Source organism: Telopea speciosissima, chromosome 8 (genome assembly GCF_018873765.1).
Source record: "Telopea speciosissima isolate NSW1024214 ecotype Mountain lineage chromosome 8, Tspe_v1, whole genome shotgun sequence".
In the NCBI taxonomy this organism is placed as follows: Eukaryota; Viridiplantae; Streptophyta; class Magnoliopsida; order Proteales; family Proteaceae; genus Telopea; species Telopea speciosissima.
Window position 1 is genome coordinate 11,586,312 of NC_057923.1, and position 21,351 is coordinate 11,607,662.

The window sequence follows — 21,351 nt, forward strand, 5'->3', positions numbered from 1 at the left end:
TTTAAGTAGTTACTTGTATTGGTTGGCAACCAACTAAAGAGTTCCAACTCATTAGGACTTTGCTTTATTTTCTTACTTGTAATAGATGAGTTCCAGCTTAAGGGGGACTCTATCTTATCTCCTACCTTACCTAGTTGTTAGAGCTCAAGTCCAACAAGCCATCCTTTAAGGCTGTACTGTAGGGGGGGGGTTATTTATAATTTTATTCCTTGTTAGAGTCAACTAAGACTCCTTTTTACCTCTTTTATAAATTTAAAGGGGGACAGCCTACGATTTGATGATGAATCAAGTTGGGTATTCTGCCCAGAATTCTATGTTAATTCAAGATCTTCTATTGTGGTGACTCAGTGGATGTGATTGGTGGTGATTCCCAGTCCTTTCCATCTCTTTATCTTATCCTACTTTCTTTCAGCATTCAACTAAGTACTCCATTGTTTTCTGCAACTCCATGTCCTTTCCAATGATCTCAATAACAGTGTTTTTTTTTTTGGAGTTAATTTGATTCTGCTGCAGTCTGATTCTCATTGTTAATTTATTGCTGCCATTCATATACACATATGATCTGCCCCAGACCCCGCAGTGGCGGGAGCCTCGTGCACTGGGTGCGTCCTTGTTCATATACACATTCTTGACTCCATTAAAATCCTTCAAACTAGGGATTGAAACTGTAATTTTCAAGTCTGATTTGAGGTGTTTTAATTGAACATGGAATCTGTCCAATCTCAGCGTCCAACTGATGAATTTATCTGATGTTATACTATGTTATTCTCCTCTATTGGATCTACCTACAACCTGGATTTCATCTAGATCAGAGTCACTGATCTGCTGGAATCTGAAATCTCTGATTCTGTTAAGACTTGAGGTATTTCAATCTGATGGGACTCTTCTAAAACTGTCTATCAACCCATCTGATTCTGTCCCAATTTTGTAGAACTGTTACTCTCATTATCAGAAACCCTGGACCTTATTATTACTTGCATCTGGGTTACTGATCTATTGATATTGAATTTCCTTTGAAATCTGGTATATTTCTTTGGTCTGCGATTCTTGCATGTTGTTGGTTTTCTGAAAGCTAGTGTTAGGTGGATTTAAACCCCATCAAATTGTCTATTGCTTCTACAACTCAAACAAATGTACAGAAAATAAGTACTATCGTTTGTACGGACAGTTGCAATTTGATCTCTTTTTATAGCACTCGTAAATAATTTTAGACGACACTAAGATGGACACAATATGTAAAAGAAGATATAAAATTATATATATATATATATATATATTTGATCCTTCCATAACACTGATAGAAATCATTTATAGACAATTGTATGATATGAAATGATTAAATATCTAAATTTTTTTTTCACAAAATCTACCCAAGTCTCTGAATCCTGTTTTTAGCGCCTTGCTGAGTCCAAGATGTTGCTCCATATTGAATTCTGATACCTGCACCCATATTCATATGACACAGATTGTAGGAGGTCCTAAACTAGGCATAGTGTTTTAATCAGAGGGTGTTTATGGTGAGTTTTAATTGGTTATTTTTTTTGGACAATAAGCTTCTTTGATGTTTGCTCTTGGTCTCTGATGATAGGTGTGTGTTGTGTTGTGTTGTCTTTCCTGTTTTGAATGATTTACACAATGAGTCATATGGCTAAGTTTCAAAGGCCCTAACCCTATTTTGACCTCTTATTAACCTTAAATTGAGCTACTTTTTATGTTCAATTCTTTTGTTTTTCCCCAAGGTTGAATTTCAGGTCTGTAGTGAATCCAGCTTGCTTTTCTGATTCTTGTTTTTACACCCTTGTAGTTGAACATACCTGACAAATCCAGTTGATTGATCTTACCCACCAGGTGAAGAATCCATTTGAAGAAGATGAAATAGTTGGAATCACAAACTATATTGACTTTGGCTTTGAGTTGGAGACAAGGTACATGGGCTCTCTGAGTGGTGAAATGAGTAGCTAATTGCAAATCATTGTATTTAACCATGGTTCCTGAGTTCAGTTTGATCTTATTCTGAAGCATTGGTGGAGCTGAGTCATCAAATAGTGCCCAAGATGCCACCTTTCAAATAGCTGCATCTTGGCAAGCGAATAAGAACTTATTGGTTAAGGTAACATTTTTTACTGATTCTTCTGATTGTGTATGATTGATCAATATTGTAGTTAAAGTATCACCAAGACCATGACTAGTTAGTCAACTTTTCTAGCCAATAGTAAGTTGATCACTTGACTTGTTCTGTTCTTTTACTACCCACTTTAGCCGGCCAGAATGCCTGCTCATCTTGACTTTGCTGTGGATTAACACTGACATAGTTTCATATTTACAGGGAAAGTTGGGTCCTATTAGCTCGTCAATAGCTTTGGCATTCAAGTCATGGTGGAAACCTTCCTTCACATTCAGCATTTCAGGTACATTTAATTGGTAGTTTTTTTTAATGGATACCATGAAAGGGGCTCTTCAATGTTTCATATATTAATTTTGATACTGTGACCTCATTCTTACTCTTAAACAATGAGAAAGGAGTGGTATTGTCTTGTTGTTTTCACTAAGTTTAAGATGGTTTTGATTTCTTGATTAAACTTTTGGTGAAAGTCTGCCAGCTTCTCTTACTGCCTTCTCTTCATCATGTGAGTTTAGGCAAAATTAAGCCCAATACACATTCATCATAGTAACAAGAAAGTCTCAATAAAAAAGAGAAATAGAATGTCAAATTGACTATATATATGTAGGTTAGAACAGATGGTCCAAGATAATTTTTATGGTGGGCCTTTTTCTATGTAGAGGTTAAGAAGCAATGGAATTGGTAGTAACATACTAGATGTTCTCTTTAACATTTGATTTTTCAGTTACTTATTTTGATTTATCTTTATATATTCGCATTGCCCTCCAGAAAGTTTTGTCAAAGATGGGCTGATGTTTAATGGAAGAGCTTAGCTTGCAGTCGAGAAAACATGCAACTCACAAACCAAAGTGCACTTTAAAGATTTGAATGTACTAACCAAGCACTTGCATTTCTCTGCAGCTGTTAGAGATCGTAGGCTGGAGAAAACTGCATTGGGATTTGGACTCCGTATCGAGGATCTTCGAGAAGCCAGGTTCAATTCAACCCTGCTCCTTCACAAAATAATATGTTTATATTTGTCATATTTTGGCACTTTCCTGTGACATGTTAATATGGTTACTCTTCTTTGTTCGGTTCCACCTACTTTTTCCACTGTCTTTTTCCACTGTAGTCAGACAGAGATTGAATTAGCTCAAAGTTTGTTATCTGTTTGCTTAGTAGTAGTTGGAGTTCGGGTTGTGTGTGCTACTAAATATTTACTTCATTTCAATCTTTTTATTTCAGTGGTAGTAGAGCCTACTGACATAATTTTTTCCCCCTTCAATGTAGCTATGAAAGAGCTGATCCAAATTATGTAATGTTGACGCCGAACAAGGAGCACTTGGCACAAGGTATTGTTTGGAAAATGGGGAAAAGGCCAATGCTACAATCAGATGTAGACACTGGGAATTTTGACAATTTACCAAGGGAACTGAGACCCCTGGGAAGAATTTTGTAATTTTCTTCTGTTTTCTTTTCAATTTCTCCAAGCCGGCCACAGAATTTCTATGAAACATTTACGAATGGTGGAGCATTCCAAGTATCCTGTGTTGGATCCTTTCCTAACTGACTCGTCAGAGTAATCTGAGGATGAATTTGGGTCATTACAAAAGCACTGGCCTAGGAAGTATTCATTTTGTCTCTGGACATGGTAAATGGTGTAACTATTAGCACATGTTAGGTCTTCTAGATGTTTTGGTGGGTTATCTGTTGCTGCGCTCTTAAGCTTGTCAGGCTAGATATTCTGTCAAATTTTGGATTATAGAGTTCTTGAATATAAGCATGATGCAGCCATGAAAAGTTGGAGATCAAAGAAATAGGACTTTTACCCATAATTGTACTCTATGCATACTACCAATTATTTCTCTAGATTTATTTGTTCACTTGTATGGTTGAATAACAGGGTGTCAGTGTTCACAGTATCTCATTCTTCTGCTGGTCGTTACCGGAGAAGATAATACCAATCAGATCATCGCAACCACTGGATGGTTGCCATCTTCTCTCATTAATTTTGCAGATGTTATTTGTCTGGTTTCCAGAAGCACTGATAAGTGCAACATTTGGTCTGCATTTTCTCACACTATTTCTTCAATGAAAAGTCTCTTCAATGCCATTACTGCAGTCTCACGGAGTCATGTTAAGGTAGGATTCAGATATGAAACTATGGCCTATGGGAATTGCATTCTTGAAATGAATGTGTAAGGCAAGGTTTTAAAACTAGGAATCAGCAGGCAGATTGGATCGAAATCAGCCGGAATTGGTCCCAATAACCCTAGAATTAACCCTTAGATCTTAAAACTCGCTGATTCTAGGGTTTCTTGGTGTGAATTAACTGATTCACATGTCTGATTCCCGATTCTTGAAACGATGGTGTAAGGTTTCAGTAGATTCTGTGGTGCATGTTATGTTCTAACTTATGACCTGATTCCTAATTGAGCATATTTGGAGATTATGACAGACGGTTTGTGCATCATATATATATATGGGAAAATTACATATACCTCCCCTGTACTTTGCCCTAGTTACACGTTTCTCCCCTTGATTTTCCTACCTTACATACGATTCACATATAGTTTTTCAATAATTGCTGATTCCTCCCCTGCCATTAGCATCCGTCTGTTAAGTGTTGACATGGTATAGTTAGATTTTTCATAATCCCTAAACTAGCTTTAGATCCTTGTGATATGACTTTTTTACCCTCCTCCTTCATCTTCCTCCTTGTCTGCATTGCCATGGTCAACGGTCAAGCCCCGACGGCAACGCTAACTACCACACCACCAACTACTCTGGTCACGCCAGTTTCATCACCACCTCGAGCACGCCTAAAATCCCAGCCCCAGTAGCAACACCAAGAACGACACCACCGACGGTAGTTTTAGCTCTACCAGTGCAAGCTCCCAAGGCAGCTCCACCAACACCGACGGTTCTTGCTTCAGTTGGAGGGATTCATTGTTGAATTAAAAAAAGGGAAAAACATAATTACAATTTGGTGATAGAAAACCACACATTTTGCCAATTTGAAAAATTTTCAATTCCAAGTTCCAACCTTGCTATTGGACGAGTCACGTTAGATTACAGCCCAATCATCACAATGTGATTATAATTGGTTGGGTTTTCTTTGAGAAGAACAAGAAACAACGAAGCGCTCGAGAAACCCAAAATTCATACAAAAATGGATTTGAAGACGAATATGGTCTATTCGTTGCTGCCTCTTTGTAAGATATTGGGTTTTGTTTGATCGAAAAACAAAAATCTGATTGGGTTTCAAGTAAATCTTGGGAAATCCAATTTTGAGCTTCACCCGAGAGCCCTACCAAGAACTTTTAAGAGATTCAGGGGTCCAAAACAGAGGCTAGCACGGCTTTAGAGACGTTATCTTGTGTGGAATCGTTTCATCTCAAGATTAAGAAGCTTCATCCCATTGGCATCTTCCAATGATGTAATGGAAGAGATGAAAGTTGCAGAAACAACAGAGTTCAACAGATTTTATTATCACATATTCAAGTTAGACAGATGAAAGCTTTTATGGTTTCGGAGATCATTTTCTCATAGAGTTTAATGGCAATAGAGTACCCATTTTTGTTCAAGAGCAGGGCATTGGAAGGGGAGAACAACCCATCTCCCACTTCATTCAGAGGTTTTGCTCATCAGGAAACCAATCCAAGCCCTAACCCTCCTCCCAATCCAGCTCTTGTGTCAGTGGTGAAGAAGAAGATGAATCTTCCAGGAACTCCAGGTGAGCTATAGCTAGCTATGCCCTTTGGCTTCTTTTTCTCTTTTTTTGGGGGTGGGGAGTTACGTTATGCAGCTTTCTACTAATGGGTCACTTTTAATTACTGGGGTCATTTGATGCGTCAAAAACATATCCAAACGCCGAGGTGATAGCTCTATCTCCTAAAACGCTCATGGCCACAAACCGATTTTTCTGCTAAATCTGCAATAAAGGGTTTCAGAGAGATCAGAACCTCTAGCTTCATCGGCGAGGGCACAACCTGCCATGGAAGCTCCGGCAAAGGAGGAGCAAGGAGGTTCAGAAGAGGGTATAACAGAGCAGAAACGATAGGAGCTATACTCTTTCTTTTTCTTTTTTCTGTACAGGTTTTGGGGTTGGGGGTTTTGGTGTTTAGGGTTTTCTGTGGTTTTCGATCTTCCACCTGCTTGGTATATACCACTCAGGTGAACAATCAATCTTCCACTCGATCTATTATCAAATCCAAGTTTGATTATTCTATTTCACCTCTTAAAGCTTTTTGAATTGTAATTTACTAACATTTAATTGAAACATAATCTGCAGATAGAAGGGTCAACATTTAGTGCATAAATTTAAAGTTTTAGGGAATAAAAGTCTGAGAAGGAGGAGGCGGCGGTGGCAGTGGTGGCGGTGGAGGAGGAGGCAGTGGCAGTAGTGATGGCGGTGGTGGTGGTGGCGGCGGTGGAGGAGGAAAGAAATGGGTGTTTTAAGGTTGAAGATGATGAAAAGGGTATTATTGTAATTCTGCTTGTGGTGTTTTAGAACAAGGGTAATATTGTCTCTTCAAACCACTAACTAATAGTACCCTAACACCGTAAGCCATAAGGGGTCAAAATGTAAGGTAAGAAAATCAAGGGGAGGAACGTGTAATTAGGGCAAAGTACAGGGGAGGTATCTATAATTTTCCCTATATATATTGATACTTATTAATATCGCGAAAGCCCGATATTAATATGTATAAGGTGAATCGGGCAAAAAGTGGTTCAATTTTGAAATTACGCTTGATACCATTCCGATACGGTTGGATTTCAGCCAGTCTCTATCGGTGTTGTATTGGTAATGGCTGAGACTGATATGGATACCGATACCTATAATAGACTACCCAAACATAATCCACTGCCCCACACAAACCCAACACCCGGACCTTTATCCCCTAAGGTTCGCTGACTGGTACAGTTGTGTGGTTCCTCTCATAGGGGGAATGAAATGACCATTCCATCCCCTGATCGAACACACTGTCCGAGTAGGATCCACCCCCTTTTATTAGAGGAACTAGAGAACCGTACCGGGTAGGGGAACCGTAGGTGATAAAAATTCCCAACACCCAAAGTTGTGGGGCCCGCCGGAGGACTCTAGCCGTGGCCTCTTCTTTCTCATCAATGGAACTCTCCGGTCTCAATGCAAAAATCCATAAAAACTAAACTAAAACGGATAAAATTTTACATTTTGTATTAGAATGAGATGAATTCGCAGCCGATCACCGATTCCGAGGCTTCTTAGTAGAAGCAGCTGTCGCTGCAGGTATGGCCACTCATTCATTCTTCGTGTCCTCTCTCTTTCACACTTACTCCTCTGCAACCAATCCGACTCCAACTAGAAAGACAAAGATTCATCTCACTCTTCTCAAACCCAATTCCCTCTTCCACCATCTCCGTTTCTTCTCCCCCGTTGTCTCTCGCAGAGAGACCCATATCGCAGCTAACAACGCCAACACCAACCCACCCTCCTCCTTTTACAGACTCTTTCACACCATCAATAATTCTTCCCCTTTCTCGTCTGCCTTAGAATCCCTGTTTGTCTTCTGCACTTCCCTCGCACTCTCCTTCTCTCTCTTCATTGCTGATGTCGATGCTGCGTCCGCCTTTGTCGTCACGCCTTCTCGAAAGTTGCAGACAGATGAGCTTGCTACTGTTCAGCTCTTCCAGGAGAACACTCCCTCCGTTGTCTACATCACTAACCTCGCCGCCAGGTACCTTTCCCCGCTTTTCATTGCTTCATCTTCGCAACATTCCTGTTATTTCTGTTAGCTTCGGATATTGACATTTTTAGTTTCCTGGGTTCGATGTGTAATTTAGGCAGGACGCGTTTACGTTGGATGTGTTGGAGGTGCCCCAAGGCTCTGGTTCGGGCTTTGTTTGGGATAAAAACGGCCACATTGTTACTAATTATCATGTGATTCGTGGTGCGTCCGATCTCAGGTTCGTTTTCTTTGTGGTGATCCTCCATAAATTTCTCTGCGGTTCTTCTTTGTCTGCTTTCGCCATTTCTCTTTTGAGAATATCCACTTATTTAAGTATCTTTGCGGGTGAGTTATTTTGCGCGATGGTGTTGTCAATATTACATTGCTGTGTACGTTGGACAACCGTAATTATTTCTAGTCGTCTTGAGCTTCTGAACTGTTTGGAAGGATATAAAAAATTTAATGAGCGGTTTGGTCAATCTGTGAAATCTTTTTCAGAATTTTGTATTGAATTCTGTTGATGTTGATTGTAATCAATTGCAACACACTGTAGGTAGTGTTTGGTTGTGCCATACAATGTGGGCAGCTCTAGGCTCCAAGCTGAGCGGCACCATTGTCCAAGTCGACAACACATGCATGCTATATCATTTTTACGACCAACAAAAATTTCTGAGTATGCTAACAAAATTGTTTAAGCAACTTCCTTGATGGTTTTATGAACTTGGATTGCTAAAAGGCCTTGACATGATGTTGGGGATCCTGCTCTCAGTCAATCCTCAAGGCATCCTTCACAAAACTTAAAAAATTCTATGCAACAGTATTGCTGATTTGGCAGGGAAAGAAGACGGTTAGATACTTAGGTTGCCAAGAGGCAAGGCCTAATTTTTTATTCTCACCCACTTTAAGGGTTGCAGAAGAGGGAATGCAATGTTACTGAACATGTTACAACAATCAAAGTGGTAGCAACTCCATACTGTTGCCTTGGATGTCAGCATTTCTTCACATTGACAATCTCACCATATAAAGGGTGGTATAGGAACAACAATTAAGATGATGGGGGCTCTTTCGCATCCTGTAACCAAGTTTGCAAGCACATGCACATCTCCCCCCCAAAAAAAAAAAGAAGAAGAAGAAAACCTCCATTTTCTTTTACAAGAGAAATCCATGGTTTGTAACGTAACAGTTATTTGACTTCTGTGGGGTGGCAGAGTGATAACCAATCCAAATTGAGTGTTTCAGCAATGTTTTATTTTATATTAAGGGGGCTCCGAAGCTGTAGTGATTATGGTATCCGTCCTCACTTATTTAGAATAAAAATATCCTGCAAAGAAGAGTTTAGTTAGTTTTGAAGAGTGAAAAGCACATGAAGAATCATGTGAATATGATAGAGAATACATAAAGAACCATCCCCCCTTTTATAAACTTGAGGTTCCTATTGGTGCGAGGCTAAAGGTGTTGAACATTAAGAATTCTGCTATTGTTTGGTGGGTAGAAGAGGGAGATATTAATCTATCAGTTGCAGATTAAACCTCTAACCGAACATATTGAGTAGCATTCCTATTGACTCAAAGGAGAATAAAGGAAGATACCCCTAGCAAAATGAAGTGGTTATGAAGCCCAAAGAAATTGGGTAGGTTGGATTTGAGTCCTGTTAGATTGATGAATAAATTTCTCTTGGTTAAGTGGCTTTGGAAATTCAATGTAGGATAAGTGGCTCTCAGGAGATCCATATTAGGTCTAAATATGCAAGTAGTAAAGAGGATGGGATTCTAGAAGAATTTCTGCTTCTTGTGGCTTGGGTGTTTGGAAGAATATTATAAAGGATCTGGACATGCCCTAGCTAGTTTATTTTATATGGCGAAGAGTGGTGGTTGTGGTTCTATGGTGAGCTTCTGGAGGATAATTCTGTTGGTGACAGGCCTCTGGCTCCAGTATTTCCTAGCCTCTTGATTCTGGTTTGGATAAAAATGTTGTGGTATAGATATATATGGATATTTTAATGGTAACATCTGTTGGAACCTGAACTTCAGAAGCAATTTAATGGTCTGGGAGCTGAATGATTTTTCAAACTCGTTGCAGACTATTTACAGAGTTTCTTTGAATGTTCTTCACCTGATTGCAGAATATGAAGGAGTTGTGCTAATGGTCAGTAGTTGTCTGATAAAGAAGATGCTGGCTCTGAACATAGAGACAGACGTGATTTGAAAGTCAATAGCCCCCACACAAGTTCAGGTGTTTGTTTGGCTGTCTTTTCCAACAAATTACTTTGTCTGGAAGCTTTGTTGAACAGAGACTTCAAGTTAGGTCGCAAATGTTAACGTTGTTGCTGCTGTATGGAGATGACCGGCCATCTATTTCTGCATTGTGATTTTTCAGCATTGGTATAGAACTACTTTGGGACTTATTTGCTGCTGAACAGATTTCTCTTTTGTTTTAATATGATTTCTACATCCTGGCCAGTTCTGGACCTTAATCCTAGAAGATACTTCTATGGAATTTGGTTCTTCATATGAGGCCTGCACCACCAGCCAACAATGTACCGTCATGGTTCCATTTTTTGGCTGTGCCAAATTGTTTGTCCATGATACAAATTAAATAGTTGGTTCATTGGAAATTCACCACTTTGCCCTTGCATTTTGCATCATATTCGAAGGCATTTTGTCCCAAGTCATAGAAGGATAATTTTAAAATAGGAGAGCTTTTAATGCTTTAACCACACTTAAGCTTTGGGCTTTTTCGAAGGGTATGGTCATTGTGGGACCGAGGGAGTAGCTAATTTACTTGTGAGGGAAAAAGAAGCTACATTTAATTGTGTCTTGGTTGGGACTTGAAGAGATTTGAATAAGTTAATATCCTTCCATATACTTACCTCTTCTGTGAGAATGAGAATTGGATATCATTTCGCTTTTTTTTTTTTTTTTTTTTGACATTTTGAGGTTTATGGTGTACAAAATACAGATATGTATTGGGACTTGGACTATTACTTTGTACTTTGTCTTGGCTTGTGTCCAAGCTTGTTTATTTCTGGATGTACTTGCATTTTGTTATTTTTCATGTATTTCAGTTTTGTTTTGGGAATTGTGCATACAAGTTATAGACTTTTAACTTTTTTTATGATCTGTTCCAACAAGTTGAGCTATTCAATCTTTTAACCATGCATCTTCTTTGTCTTTGAGAGCTCCTAGGAATCTTTACTCCTGAATATAGATAATTGTCAGCATTGAAATCAATGTTAACTGTGCACAGGGTTACTCTTGCTGACCAAACAACTTATGAGGCAAAAGTTGTTGGCTTTGACCAAGATAAGGATGTCGCTGTTTTGCGTGTTGATGCACCAAAAGATAAACTGAGACCCATACCTGTTGGTGTCTCTGCAGATTTGCTTGTCGGCCAGAAAGTTTATGCTATTGGAAATCCTGTAAGTATGTTTTTTGCTACACTAGATTGTTTAATGCTTTTGATGTCTGTTCCTTTGTGTTCTTCGTTCTTGGATCCAATTGCATTACTATTAGTTGAACCAAACGATTTTAAATGAGGTCCATTCATTGGCGCACAAGAGGATGTGGTTCACGGATCAAGTGGTTGCTGGATCAACCCAGAGGGACAGAAGGATTTGGACACTTGGCAGTTCATGAGTGTTCAGTGAACTCCTAATTTCTCTCCTCCTTTAGTTCCTTCCTAATTTCTTTTGATGCATTGAGCAGTTATAGAACCAGCAGATAATGGATCCAACTCAAACTGTTATTGAAAATTTATAAAAAAAGATAGAGAAAAGAGGATTGTTCACCATGAACAAAGCTTGGGTTTGACCGTCAAACTGCTTGAAAGAGAACCATTTCACTCAAGATATGCTGATTTCAATGCTTTACATAGGTAATAACCAGACACCCATGACCCTGCAAAATTTTAACGTTCTCATTTTTAAGAAAAACAATTCTTAATAGGGTTCCATTGCAATTTTAGAGATGATTGGAAAAAAATGGTGAGGAATGACATGTGTAGTTTAGGACTAATAACAAGTATGGGTTTGAATAGAGCTGATTGGAGGAAAAAGGTCCATTCAGCTGACCCCATTTAGTTGGGATAAGGCTGAGTTGAGTTGAGTTGAATTGTTGCTCTAATTGCAATTTTAGGAACTCCAACGAGTGCTTCACCTCTTTCCTAGATTAAAATACTAATTCAATAAATAAACCCAAAACAAGACTTCTAATCTACCATGAGTGCTTAACCCCTTTCCTAATTTTTAGACAAATGAAAAATACTAATTCAATTAAGGGAGAGGTTTCCCCAAAGTGCCAGAGTGGGGAAATCTCCCATGCCACACCAATGGCAGCATGGGGTCCACATGGTCAGGAAAAGGGAGGGAAAATAATATAAAAAAACCCATGTGAGAAGGTGTACGATACATTGGCTGCATCAGAGATTTTTTTCCTTCAATTAATAAACCCAAAACAAGTTTTTATCAAATTATATTTCTTAAAACAGAAATTGTGTCACAAATTGACACTCAATTAGAATTTAGAAAGGTAATCATAACCTTTCAAATGTAGATTGGAACACAAGACCATGGTCTGTTTAGTCAAGTGAAATAAGCTCTCAACTTAGCACATCAAAATCATGCTTACATGAATAAGCTTTAACTATCCAAAATTAAGCCTGAAGAAGAGTGATGAAAATAGCCAATTTCTTATAATACCATACTTCCAAACACCAAAACTGATTCTATGGTTTATCAAACCATAGCAATTCTTCTCTAGGATGCTCCAGCATCATTTTTCTTTTTCAAAACTTGGATGTGGGGAGTGTAAACCATTTGTTGTTTTATGCTTTTGAATCTCGTATGGCTTTCTTCAATGGTTTGGTAAAGCAATGCTAATCCCGATCTAGTGAAGGCCAGTGGGAGATCAGCTTGCGATAGGATCTCAGGTATAGGGATAGAACCATGTTTGAGAGAAAATGAGATAACTCGATTTAAAGTTTAAACAATTCTGATCAGCCTGAAATTCCAGTCAAATGAACAATACAAGAAGTAGATCGAGTCTGTAAAATATGATCGGATGGACAGATTTGAGGTAATGAGAGAATCCTTTGGAGGCTAGGATTCTTAAAACCCAGAAAACAGAAATTTTTTATTGCAGAATCTCTTAAACAGGAACTGAAACTGATCTGCAATTGTGGGAAAGAAAGAAACAAAAGAAAAGATATGATCAGGTTATGATGAGGAGACTTGGTGGTGGGATGATGAGGTTCAAGCAGCCATTAAGACTAAGAAAGCTAGTTTTAAGACATGGCAAAGGAATAAGGATGCAGAAGATCTGCAAAGGGATAAATTTTCCAGAAATGAAGCTACGAAGATTGTTGGAAAGCAAGGACGAAAAAATGTGAAGATCTTTATAACAATTTGAGCACAAAGGAAGGGGAAAAAGCTATCTATAAGATAGCTAAAATGAGGGAAAGGAAGAGCAGAGATCTCGACCAATTTAGATGTATTAAAAATGAAGATGGTGAAGTACTAATAAGGGATGATGACATTAAGGAGAGATGGAAAGAATATTTATGCAGCTTACTAAATGAAGACACTTCAATTAATAGTGTCCCGAAAGGCTGCATTACCCATCAAAACACCACATGTCGTAGATATATTAGGAAAATTAGGTTGTTTAAATTAAAAGAAGCTTTAAGGAGGATGAAAGTAGGCAAAGCACAAGGCCCAGACGAGGTCGCAATAGAAGTGTGGAAGAGCTTAGGAATTTGTGGTTTATCTTGGCTAACCAAGTTGTTTAATAAGATTATGAGCACAAGGAAAATGCTAGATGAATGGAGGAGAAGCATTGTGGTTTCAATTTACTAAAATAAAGGTGATATTCAGAGCTGCAATAACTATAGAGGCATAAAACTATTGAGTCATACTATGAAATTATGGGAGAGGGTTATTGAAACTCACCTGAGACAAGAAACTACTATTATGGAGAACCAATTTGGTTTTTTATGCCAGGAAGATCCACGACAAAAGCTATGTACTTACTTAAAGACTCATGGAAAGATCTAGAGATTGCAAGAAGGATCTCCATATGGTCTTTATTGACCTAGAAAAAGCTTATGACAAAGTCCCTAGAGAATTAATCTAGCAAATACTGGAGAAGATAAGTGTTTCAAGTAAATATGTGGACACAATTAAAGATATGTATGATGGTGTTGTGACTAATGCAAGAACTGTGGGGGGTTCAAGGTAGTGAATTTCTAATTACAATTGGGTTATATCAAGGATCAACTTTAAGCCCTTATTTGTTCCCCTTATCATGGATGATTTAACCAGAGACATTCAAGATGAGGTTCCTTGGTGTATGCTTTTTGCTAATGATATTGTTTTGGTGGATGAGACAAAAGCAGGGATTAACGCCAAGTTGGAATTTGGAGATCAACCTTGGAATCAAAAGGTTTTAAGATAAGTAGAATGAGACGGAGTATATAGTGTGTAACTTTAGACTTTAGTTACACTAGGATAGGTATGAAGTGGTGAAAATTGATGAGGGAGATTCCGTAAAGTGATTATTTTAGGTATTTGGGTTCAATCATAAACAAAGAAGGTGATATAGAGGATGATGTTTCACAGAGAATTAAAATAGGATGGATGAAGTGGAGAGGTGCGTCCGAAGTATTGTGTGATCAACTTATTCCTTTAAAACTTAAAAGGGAAAATTTATAGGACAGTCATATGACTGGATATGATGTATGGTGCGGAATGTTGGGCAGTTAAGAAGCATCATATAGATAATCTTTGTGTAGCAGAGATGAGAATGTTGAGATGGATGAGTGGCAAACCTAGGAAGGATAAAGTAAGCAATGATCATATTAGAGTTGATTTTGGAGTAGCTCTAATACATTATAAGCTACGAGAAAGTCATTTGAGGTGGCATGGTCGTGTTCAACAGAGGCCTTTGGATGCTCCAGTACGGAGGAGTGATTTGATTCATATTGAAGGAACTAAAAGAGCCAAGGGCAGACCTAAAATGACCTTAGGAGAAGTGAGGAAAGACGTGCATAACTTAGGCCTTGTATCAAGTATGACCTCGAATAGAGCTGATTGGAGGGCAAGGATCCATGTAATCGACCCCATTTAGTTGGGATAAGGCTGAGTTGTCATTGTTTGTTGGTGTTTATTGTTCAAGTGTTGATTCCCATGTATCATAAGTGGTTGAGTCTTCTCCTCCCTGCACAGTTGCCTGGGTGGGTGGGTTGAGGAGGTTAAGTCAACCTTCTTCAACTTTTCTGCTAGTGTCCTGGATATTTGATCTCTAGGTAGAGGGCAGGATGTACATGTTGGACTTATTGTCAACATTATCAGGATTACTGCCCTGTTTCTTCTTTTCTATCAAGGACAGATCAAATAAAAATAAGAGAAGGAAAGAGGAGAGGGTTAAAGATCACACTTAGGCATCCAAGAGGATTTCTAGGTGCCTAGACGGTTGTAGGGCGCCTTGCATTGGTTTAAATGGTATCGAACCAGGTTCTGGCACTTATTTATGCCAAATACCATTTAAGTAAATGTCATATTTGGTATTCCATTTACTTAAGATATTATTCATAAATAAGCAAATACCCCCCTATTTGAATCTAATAAAATAGTTAAAAATCAAATTCCAAAAGGATAAAAAGTCAACCTCCTAGTTCAAGAACAAAAACTGGATTTTTGGCGGTAGGTGAAATTTTCAACTTTCTAATGCTGGGGTTTTTCTCAAATCTAAAAATTCCATAAATCTTAATATGGTAAAACATTGCTAAAACCCAAAAGTGCGGTAAAATATTCATTTGTTTTGATATCTAAAAAATATTTTCATTTAGAGCGATTTTGACAACATTCGTGCACACCAAATAAGGTCTGACTAGAACATAACTCCTTCAATACAAATCAGATTTAAGCAATATTGGATTTGTTGGAAAGCTGGTTTCATGCTCTACCTAATACAAAAAGTCTCATGTAAAAATAAAATCATTTGATCAATCAAATTTCTTAGAGAACAAGAACATTTCTCTATTGGAATGCGATTTAGGGAGGACCTCAAACGCCTTGGATCGCCTAGCGCCTTGACAACTATGACCATAAGGCTTGAGCTTGGCATGCCGTCCAAGGTGGGGCAATGGCAAACCCTACCTCAGTAATGTAGTCCTAGATAGGTAGGAGACCTACTAGGAGCCAGACAACCAGGACCTGTAGAATTGCTGGTTCGATGGGGGGCAGAATTGAGGTTTTAGGTCAAATTTAGGGTTAGGGTTAGGGTAATGGGGATGAGTCTTATATGGTAAAGCTAGGCAGGTTTAGGGGAGTCTAAAGAACTAGGTTTAATTGGTTTTGGATGAGTAGCAGTAGTTTAAATGCAATTGGGCAGCAACTAGGGTTAGGGTTTTGGGAAATAGGGAAGTGATGGAATCTAGGGTTTTATGGATCGATGGGAATCGATGGGGATAGATAGGGCTTAGGTTGGAGGATTAGAAGAAGAAGGTTGAATGCTGTAACAGTAAACTACTTACTTAAAAACTAATCTTCAATGGTAGCAGCAGCTTTGAAGATGGATAAGAGAGCCTCCCGATCTTAACAGATGTAAGGAATCGATTGGAGATCCACCAATCCCTTCACCTTGATATTACTCATAAGACACGCACAATGGAGCAAAGGCAGCAAGCATAAAGCTGAGTTTTTATTAATCAAATTCGTATTCAATACTTGCCCCCCTTACAACCTTATATAAAAGACTCAAAATTAGACTCCTACACTAAACATGAAAGGCCTAATCCATTCCTTAACCTACTAGGTAACTTAAATTGACTAGGAAAATAAAATAGACTCAAAGTAGAGTCCTAATCCAGCCCAACTAAACAACTAAAAGAAAAACTAATAAAATCACTTAAATTGAACCACTGGTTCAAACCAGTTTTGGACCGGTTCAATTTAAAACATTAAAACATGAAAATAAACTAAGTATAGGGCTAATCCCGTATGCAACTCATGTACCCCAACTTTAGGCCCATAAAAGTGACCTATTACATTAAAAGCCCTTGGGATCAAAGGCCCAACATATATATATCCCAACTCTAGACTCTTTTTTTTTTTTTTGATAGGTAACCCTAGACTTATTTCTAAAGCAATAAGCCCATTTCAATGATGAATCTGCATCACTCAGCCAGACCCAAGCAAGTGAAACCACCCTGCCTGTTATAGAGCAGAATCAATGTACTTCCAATTGCAGTCTTGTTGCACTTGGTTACCTTGTTGTGCCCAAAACCCCTTTGATCCCTTCTGCTGCCATGTCCCCAAAAGCAGATGTTAAATCCACCCTCTTTTGGAATTAACTGATAATCATTGACTGTATAATTGCCTCTGCAGTTTCGCTTCCGACCTCTTTGTTTTCCTTTAAATGATTGACAAGCTAAAAAGCATGTTGGTCTCCCCCATCTGCCAAGTTTCCAACCTGTGACTTCCAAAACAGGGACCAACTCATCTTTTATGTTTGTTCTGGAAGGTTGTTGTATACTGTGAATGCAAAATTCTTTTAGTATTTATATTGCTGATGAAATCTCAAGTAACTAGAGGATTTACCTTCTGTCTGTATGTTTTGCAGTTTGGGCTTGACCATACACTTACAACTGGTGTTATCAGGTAGGGAAGGCTCTGCATTTCATGTTCCCATCTATGCATTTGATATTTTCCTTTCTCTTCTCCCCCCCCCCCCTTTTCTGTTGAGTTAGTTATTAATAATGTGTATATGCTGTTCTCTTTGATTCATTTGTCTGCCTTTATCTGTAATGTGTTTTTGTCCTCCATTAAGTTTACATGTATCCCCCAACCCCCCAACTCTGGGTTATGTCTGTTCCTCCCCCCTCTTTTGGTTCTACTCTGTTCAACAGTCTGAGCTTTCAATTGATACGATCTTTTTATGTTCTCTATAGTGGACTTCGTAGAGAAATCAGTTCTGCTGCTACAGGTCGTCCTATTCAGGATGTTATACAGACTGATGCAGCTATAAACCCTGGTAACAGTGGAGGGCCACTTCTTGATAGTTCTGGCAGCTTAATCGGGATAAATACTGCTATATATTCTCCATCGGGTGCATCTTCTGGTGTTGGATTTTCAATTCCAGTTGACACTGTGGGTTATTAACTCTTCCTTTTTTTTCCTACTTTCAGTTTATTATAGGAAAATATTGTTAAAGTTCTCACATAATCTTAGTTTGCAGCCTTTTTTTTTTTATTGTGGGGGGGGGGGGGGGATAGGTAGGCCCCAAGGAGTGGAACTCATGACCTCTTGATTGCGAGGTGTTGGTCCTTGCCAACTGAGCTACCCCCTTGGGGTTCTTAATTTACAGCTTTGGACACATTTTCTGTTGAAAAATCAAAAAAGTGTTCCCTTACCCATACTATATGTGAATAATCTGCGCTTTCATTCACTTCTCCAGGTCAATGGCATTGTCGACCAGCTGGTGAAATATGGGAAGGTTACTAGACCTATTTTAGGAATCAAGTTTGCACCTGATCAGTCTGTGGAACAACTTGGTGTTAGTGGGGTTCTTGTTTTAGATGCACCTGCAAATGGTCCAGCTGGCAAAGCGGTATATTCAAATTCTTTTTCCTTTACTAGCTTTGAATCTCAATAGCACAGCTCTCGTGCAAGCACAACTGACTCAAGTCCATTTTGCAGGGTCTACAACCAACCAAAAGGGATGGCTATGGCAGACTTATTTTGGGTGACATCATAACATCTGTGAATGAGAAAAAGGTCAACAATGGGAGTGACTTGTACAGAATCCTTGATCAATGTAAAGTCGGTGATGAGGTAGGATGCTGGTTTCATTTCTTCGACTCTGATACTCTTGTTTCCTTTGCATAGCAAACTAGAGAAGGGAATTGGTAAAATGTTCAGGCTTGATTTTTACACTAATAAACATGTCCCTGCAAGGGTTTAGATACATGTATTCAAGGTGAAGTACTACTAAATCTGCTGAAAATTCTTACTTAATGCTGCAAGAAGATAATGTTGTCCATGCCAGGACTTGAAGTCATGCTACAAAGTTTGACTCGCAATGCACAGTGGTAAAACCTAGCAGTCCAGAGTTGTCTCTTTTATTTATTTATTTTTTAATCTCCGAAATGTGGTCCTAGACTACAATGTTACAGAGGTGCTCCATTCTTTTTGGCACAAGGTGAAGACTGGAGACTCGAACACTGATCTCCTGGGTCCTGGCAATAACATGCCGAGCAACCAAATTCAAGTATTCAACTGAGCTTCTTCTGTTCTTCTAACGTAAATATGTACAAAAATACCCTATTGCAAGTGGGTGACTTCTAATTCATGCATTCCATGAGGTTAGACCTCTGCCGTAAGTTATGCATATAGAGCCATCCCATAATGCCACAAGGTGACTTCTGAAGTAGCTTTTAATTTGCCCCTTCCAGGAGGTAATCTCAATTTACTGGTTCAAAGTTTTTGGAAACATTGGGCTTTCTCATTACTTCATTTACAATTGTCTTCTCCAAGACCAAGAAACAAAAATCCATGTTCTGTAATCTATTAATGTTGAGCTGATTTCTTGCCTTTTGGAGTTTTAAGTAGGTCCCAAATTGACATTTCCCTTCTAGAAACCACGAGAGTATTGCTTAATGAAATATATAAATTATTTTCAATGAGACAATTCTTTTTACCATATCCTGTGCCATTTAATTACCCCAAAAATTTGTTTTTCTTGAATTCAGGTCATCGTGGAGGTGTTGCGTGGTGACCACAAAGAGAAGATACCTGTAATTCTTGAGCCAAAGCCTGATGAATCATAATATTGGTGTGGGAATTTCATCATGGTATTGGAGGATGTTGTAAACTTCATCTTCTATGTAGGGTATACAAATTTAGGTGGCAATTGTTTTGTGCATCAATTGGATGGCAATTGAACTGAGGCTATTGTTGTACATATCCCACTTATAATGTCTATATCATTAGTCTCATTTTGTCTATTTGCTGCAAATCAACAGTCATGGTTCTCATTTATCATAATTTTTTCTTTCTTTGCAGCGTCGGTTTTTGTTGGATATTAGCTAGTCCAAACCCACAGCGATGTGAAAATAGCAGCAGTCTGTGCAAGTGCACAATTGAACTCCTAGATCTGTATTTTCATGTGTGGTGGTGCACAATTGAACTCCTAGATCTGTATTTTCATGTGTGGTGGTGTTCAGAAGGGGTAGATCTTACTGCAATGCATTATGAGCAGTTCAAGTTGTTTGGGAGTGATTTTTATCTTTGACCTAATTGGATCCACAATTCAAACGTTTGAGGTTTAATTGGAGGCTGGGAAATGAAAACAAATGGTTACATGTGGAATTAAACGATTCCATTTCAACAATGTTTTAGACAGCAAATCTGTGGCGCGTCGACTTAATTATTGAGAGGGGGTCGCTGGAGCTAAATTCCAATTCAATTAAGGTAACAAAGAGTAATTATTCGATACTGATAAGTGTGACATGGGATGGTCATCGGGAACAGTAGGGGGTATTATCGACTTTGTATAGTAGAGAAGAGTAATAATTACCTTAGATTTTTATTTTTTTTGGTAAAGAATAATTACCTTAGATGGGTGGCCTAATACTAGCAAGAGAGGGGAAAAGCGGTCCTTGTGTGTCTCACTTGTGCATGGGTGGTATTTCCTATCGTTTGTATGCCTTCTCTATCTTCTTTGGTCGTGCGGTTTTTATTTCATGGTTGGCTTGCCAATTGAAATTTCCTTGATCACCCCAGTAGTTACATGGCACAACAATGGGAGGTGCGAGATCGGTTTCGATATATAATGATAAGAAATGTGTGGGAGATTTTAAGAATTCTGACAAAATTTATTCATGTGTGGTACCTGAAGTGAAGAACAAAAAGCATCATTTAAGTTGGATAAACCTCAAATGATCCTAAGCCGAACTTGTTCCTTTTAGTAAGGGACTTTCTTATACACATATTTTTTGGGAGTAAAATATTGACATCTCAAGATATCAAACAATTTGTAGTCTTACTTTTTTAATTTATTTGTAATAACACTTAATATTTTTTTTCTAATGAGAAGAAGTCTTATTATTTCACATGTGTACTTGAATTTGTGCAAAACGATAACATAATGATGAGTTACTTTTAAATTATTTTTTAAATCGAATTCCTTATTCATATGAGCTCCAAAGCTATGTCATTCACCAACCTTACAATGGCAGGAGCCTCGTGCTTTGGATACACCCTTTTTATTTATGAACTCCGAAAAAATACATAAAAAAACTCCACAGTTCGTTTCGGTTCGACCGGTTTCGTTTCTAATGGCCGGTTTGGTTCCGGTTCTAAATTGACACCCCCGTGGTGTAGCGGTGTGGTCATCCCATTTAGTTTCCAAATTCTCCTCCTGCGGCCAACTGTACGAATTACGAAACTCAAGGAGGCGGAGCAGTAGCTGTACGAGTGTCAACCGTAGTCCGTAGAAGGAACCGCGGCTTGTATTGCCGGGTGTCGCCGCCGTCCCTGTGCGT

The 21,351-nt window shown here is 38.6% G+C and overlaps 2 protein-coding genes across 2 annotated transcripts in view; both read left to right on the forward strand.

The window, feature by feature from the left end:
- LOC122670428 overlaps positions 1-3,744 on the forward strand; it is a 34,548-nt gene extending 30,804 nt beyond the window's left edge. The window contains exons 10-14 of the mRNA XM_043867300.1: positions 1,849-1,925; positions 2,020-2,110; positions 2,327-2,408; positions 3,023-3,095; positions 3,392-3,744. Of these exons, the coding sequence (XP_043723235.1) occupies positions 1,849-1,925; positions 2,020-2,110; positions 2,327-2,408; positions 3,023-3,095; positions 3,392-3,560 (492 nt within the window). The 3' untranslated portion in view covers positions 3,561-3,744. The remainder of the gene's footprint in view (positions 1-1,848; positions 1,926-2,019; positions 2,111-2,326; positions 2,409-3,022; positions 3,096-3,391) is intronic.
- A 3,545-nt stretch (positions 3,745-7,289) lies between these two features.
- LOC122670793 (protease Do-like 1, chloroplastic) lies at positions 7,290-19,823 on the forward strand. Its single transcript, XM_043867777.1, has 8 exons — positions 7,290-7,821; positions 7,928-8,050; positions 11,059-11,230; positions 17,430-17,467; positions 17,758-17,956; positions 18,264-18,416; positions 18,506-18,640; positions 19,558-19,823. The coding sequence occupies exons 1-8, from the start codon at positions 7,376-7,378 to the stop codon at positions 19,633-19,635; spliced, it is 1,344 nt and encodes a 447-aa protein (XP_043723712.1). The 5' UTR covers positions 7,290-7,375; the 3' UTR covers positions 19,636-19,823.
- The last annotated feature ends 1,528 nt before the right edge of the window (positions 19,824-21,351 follow it).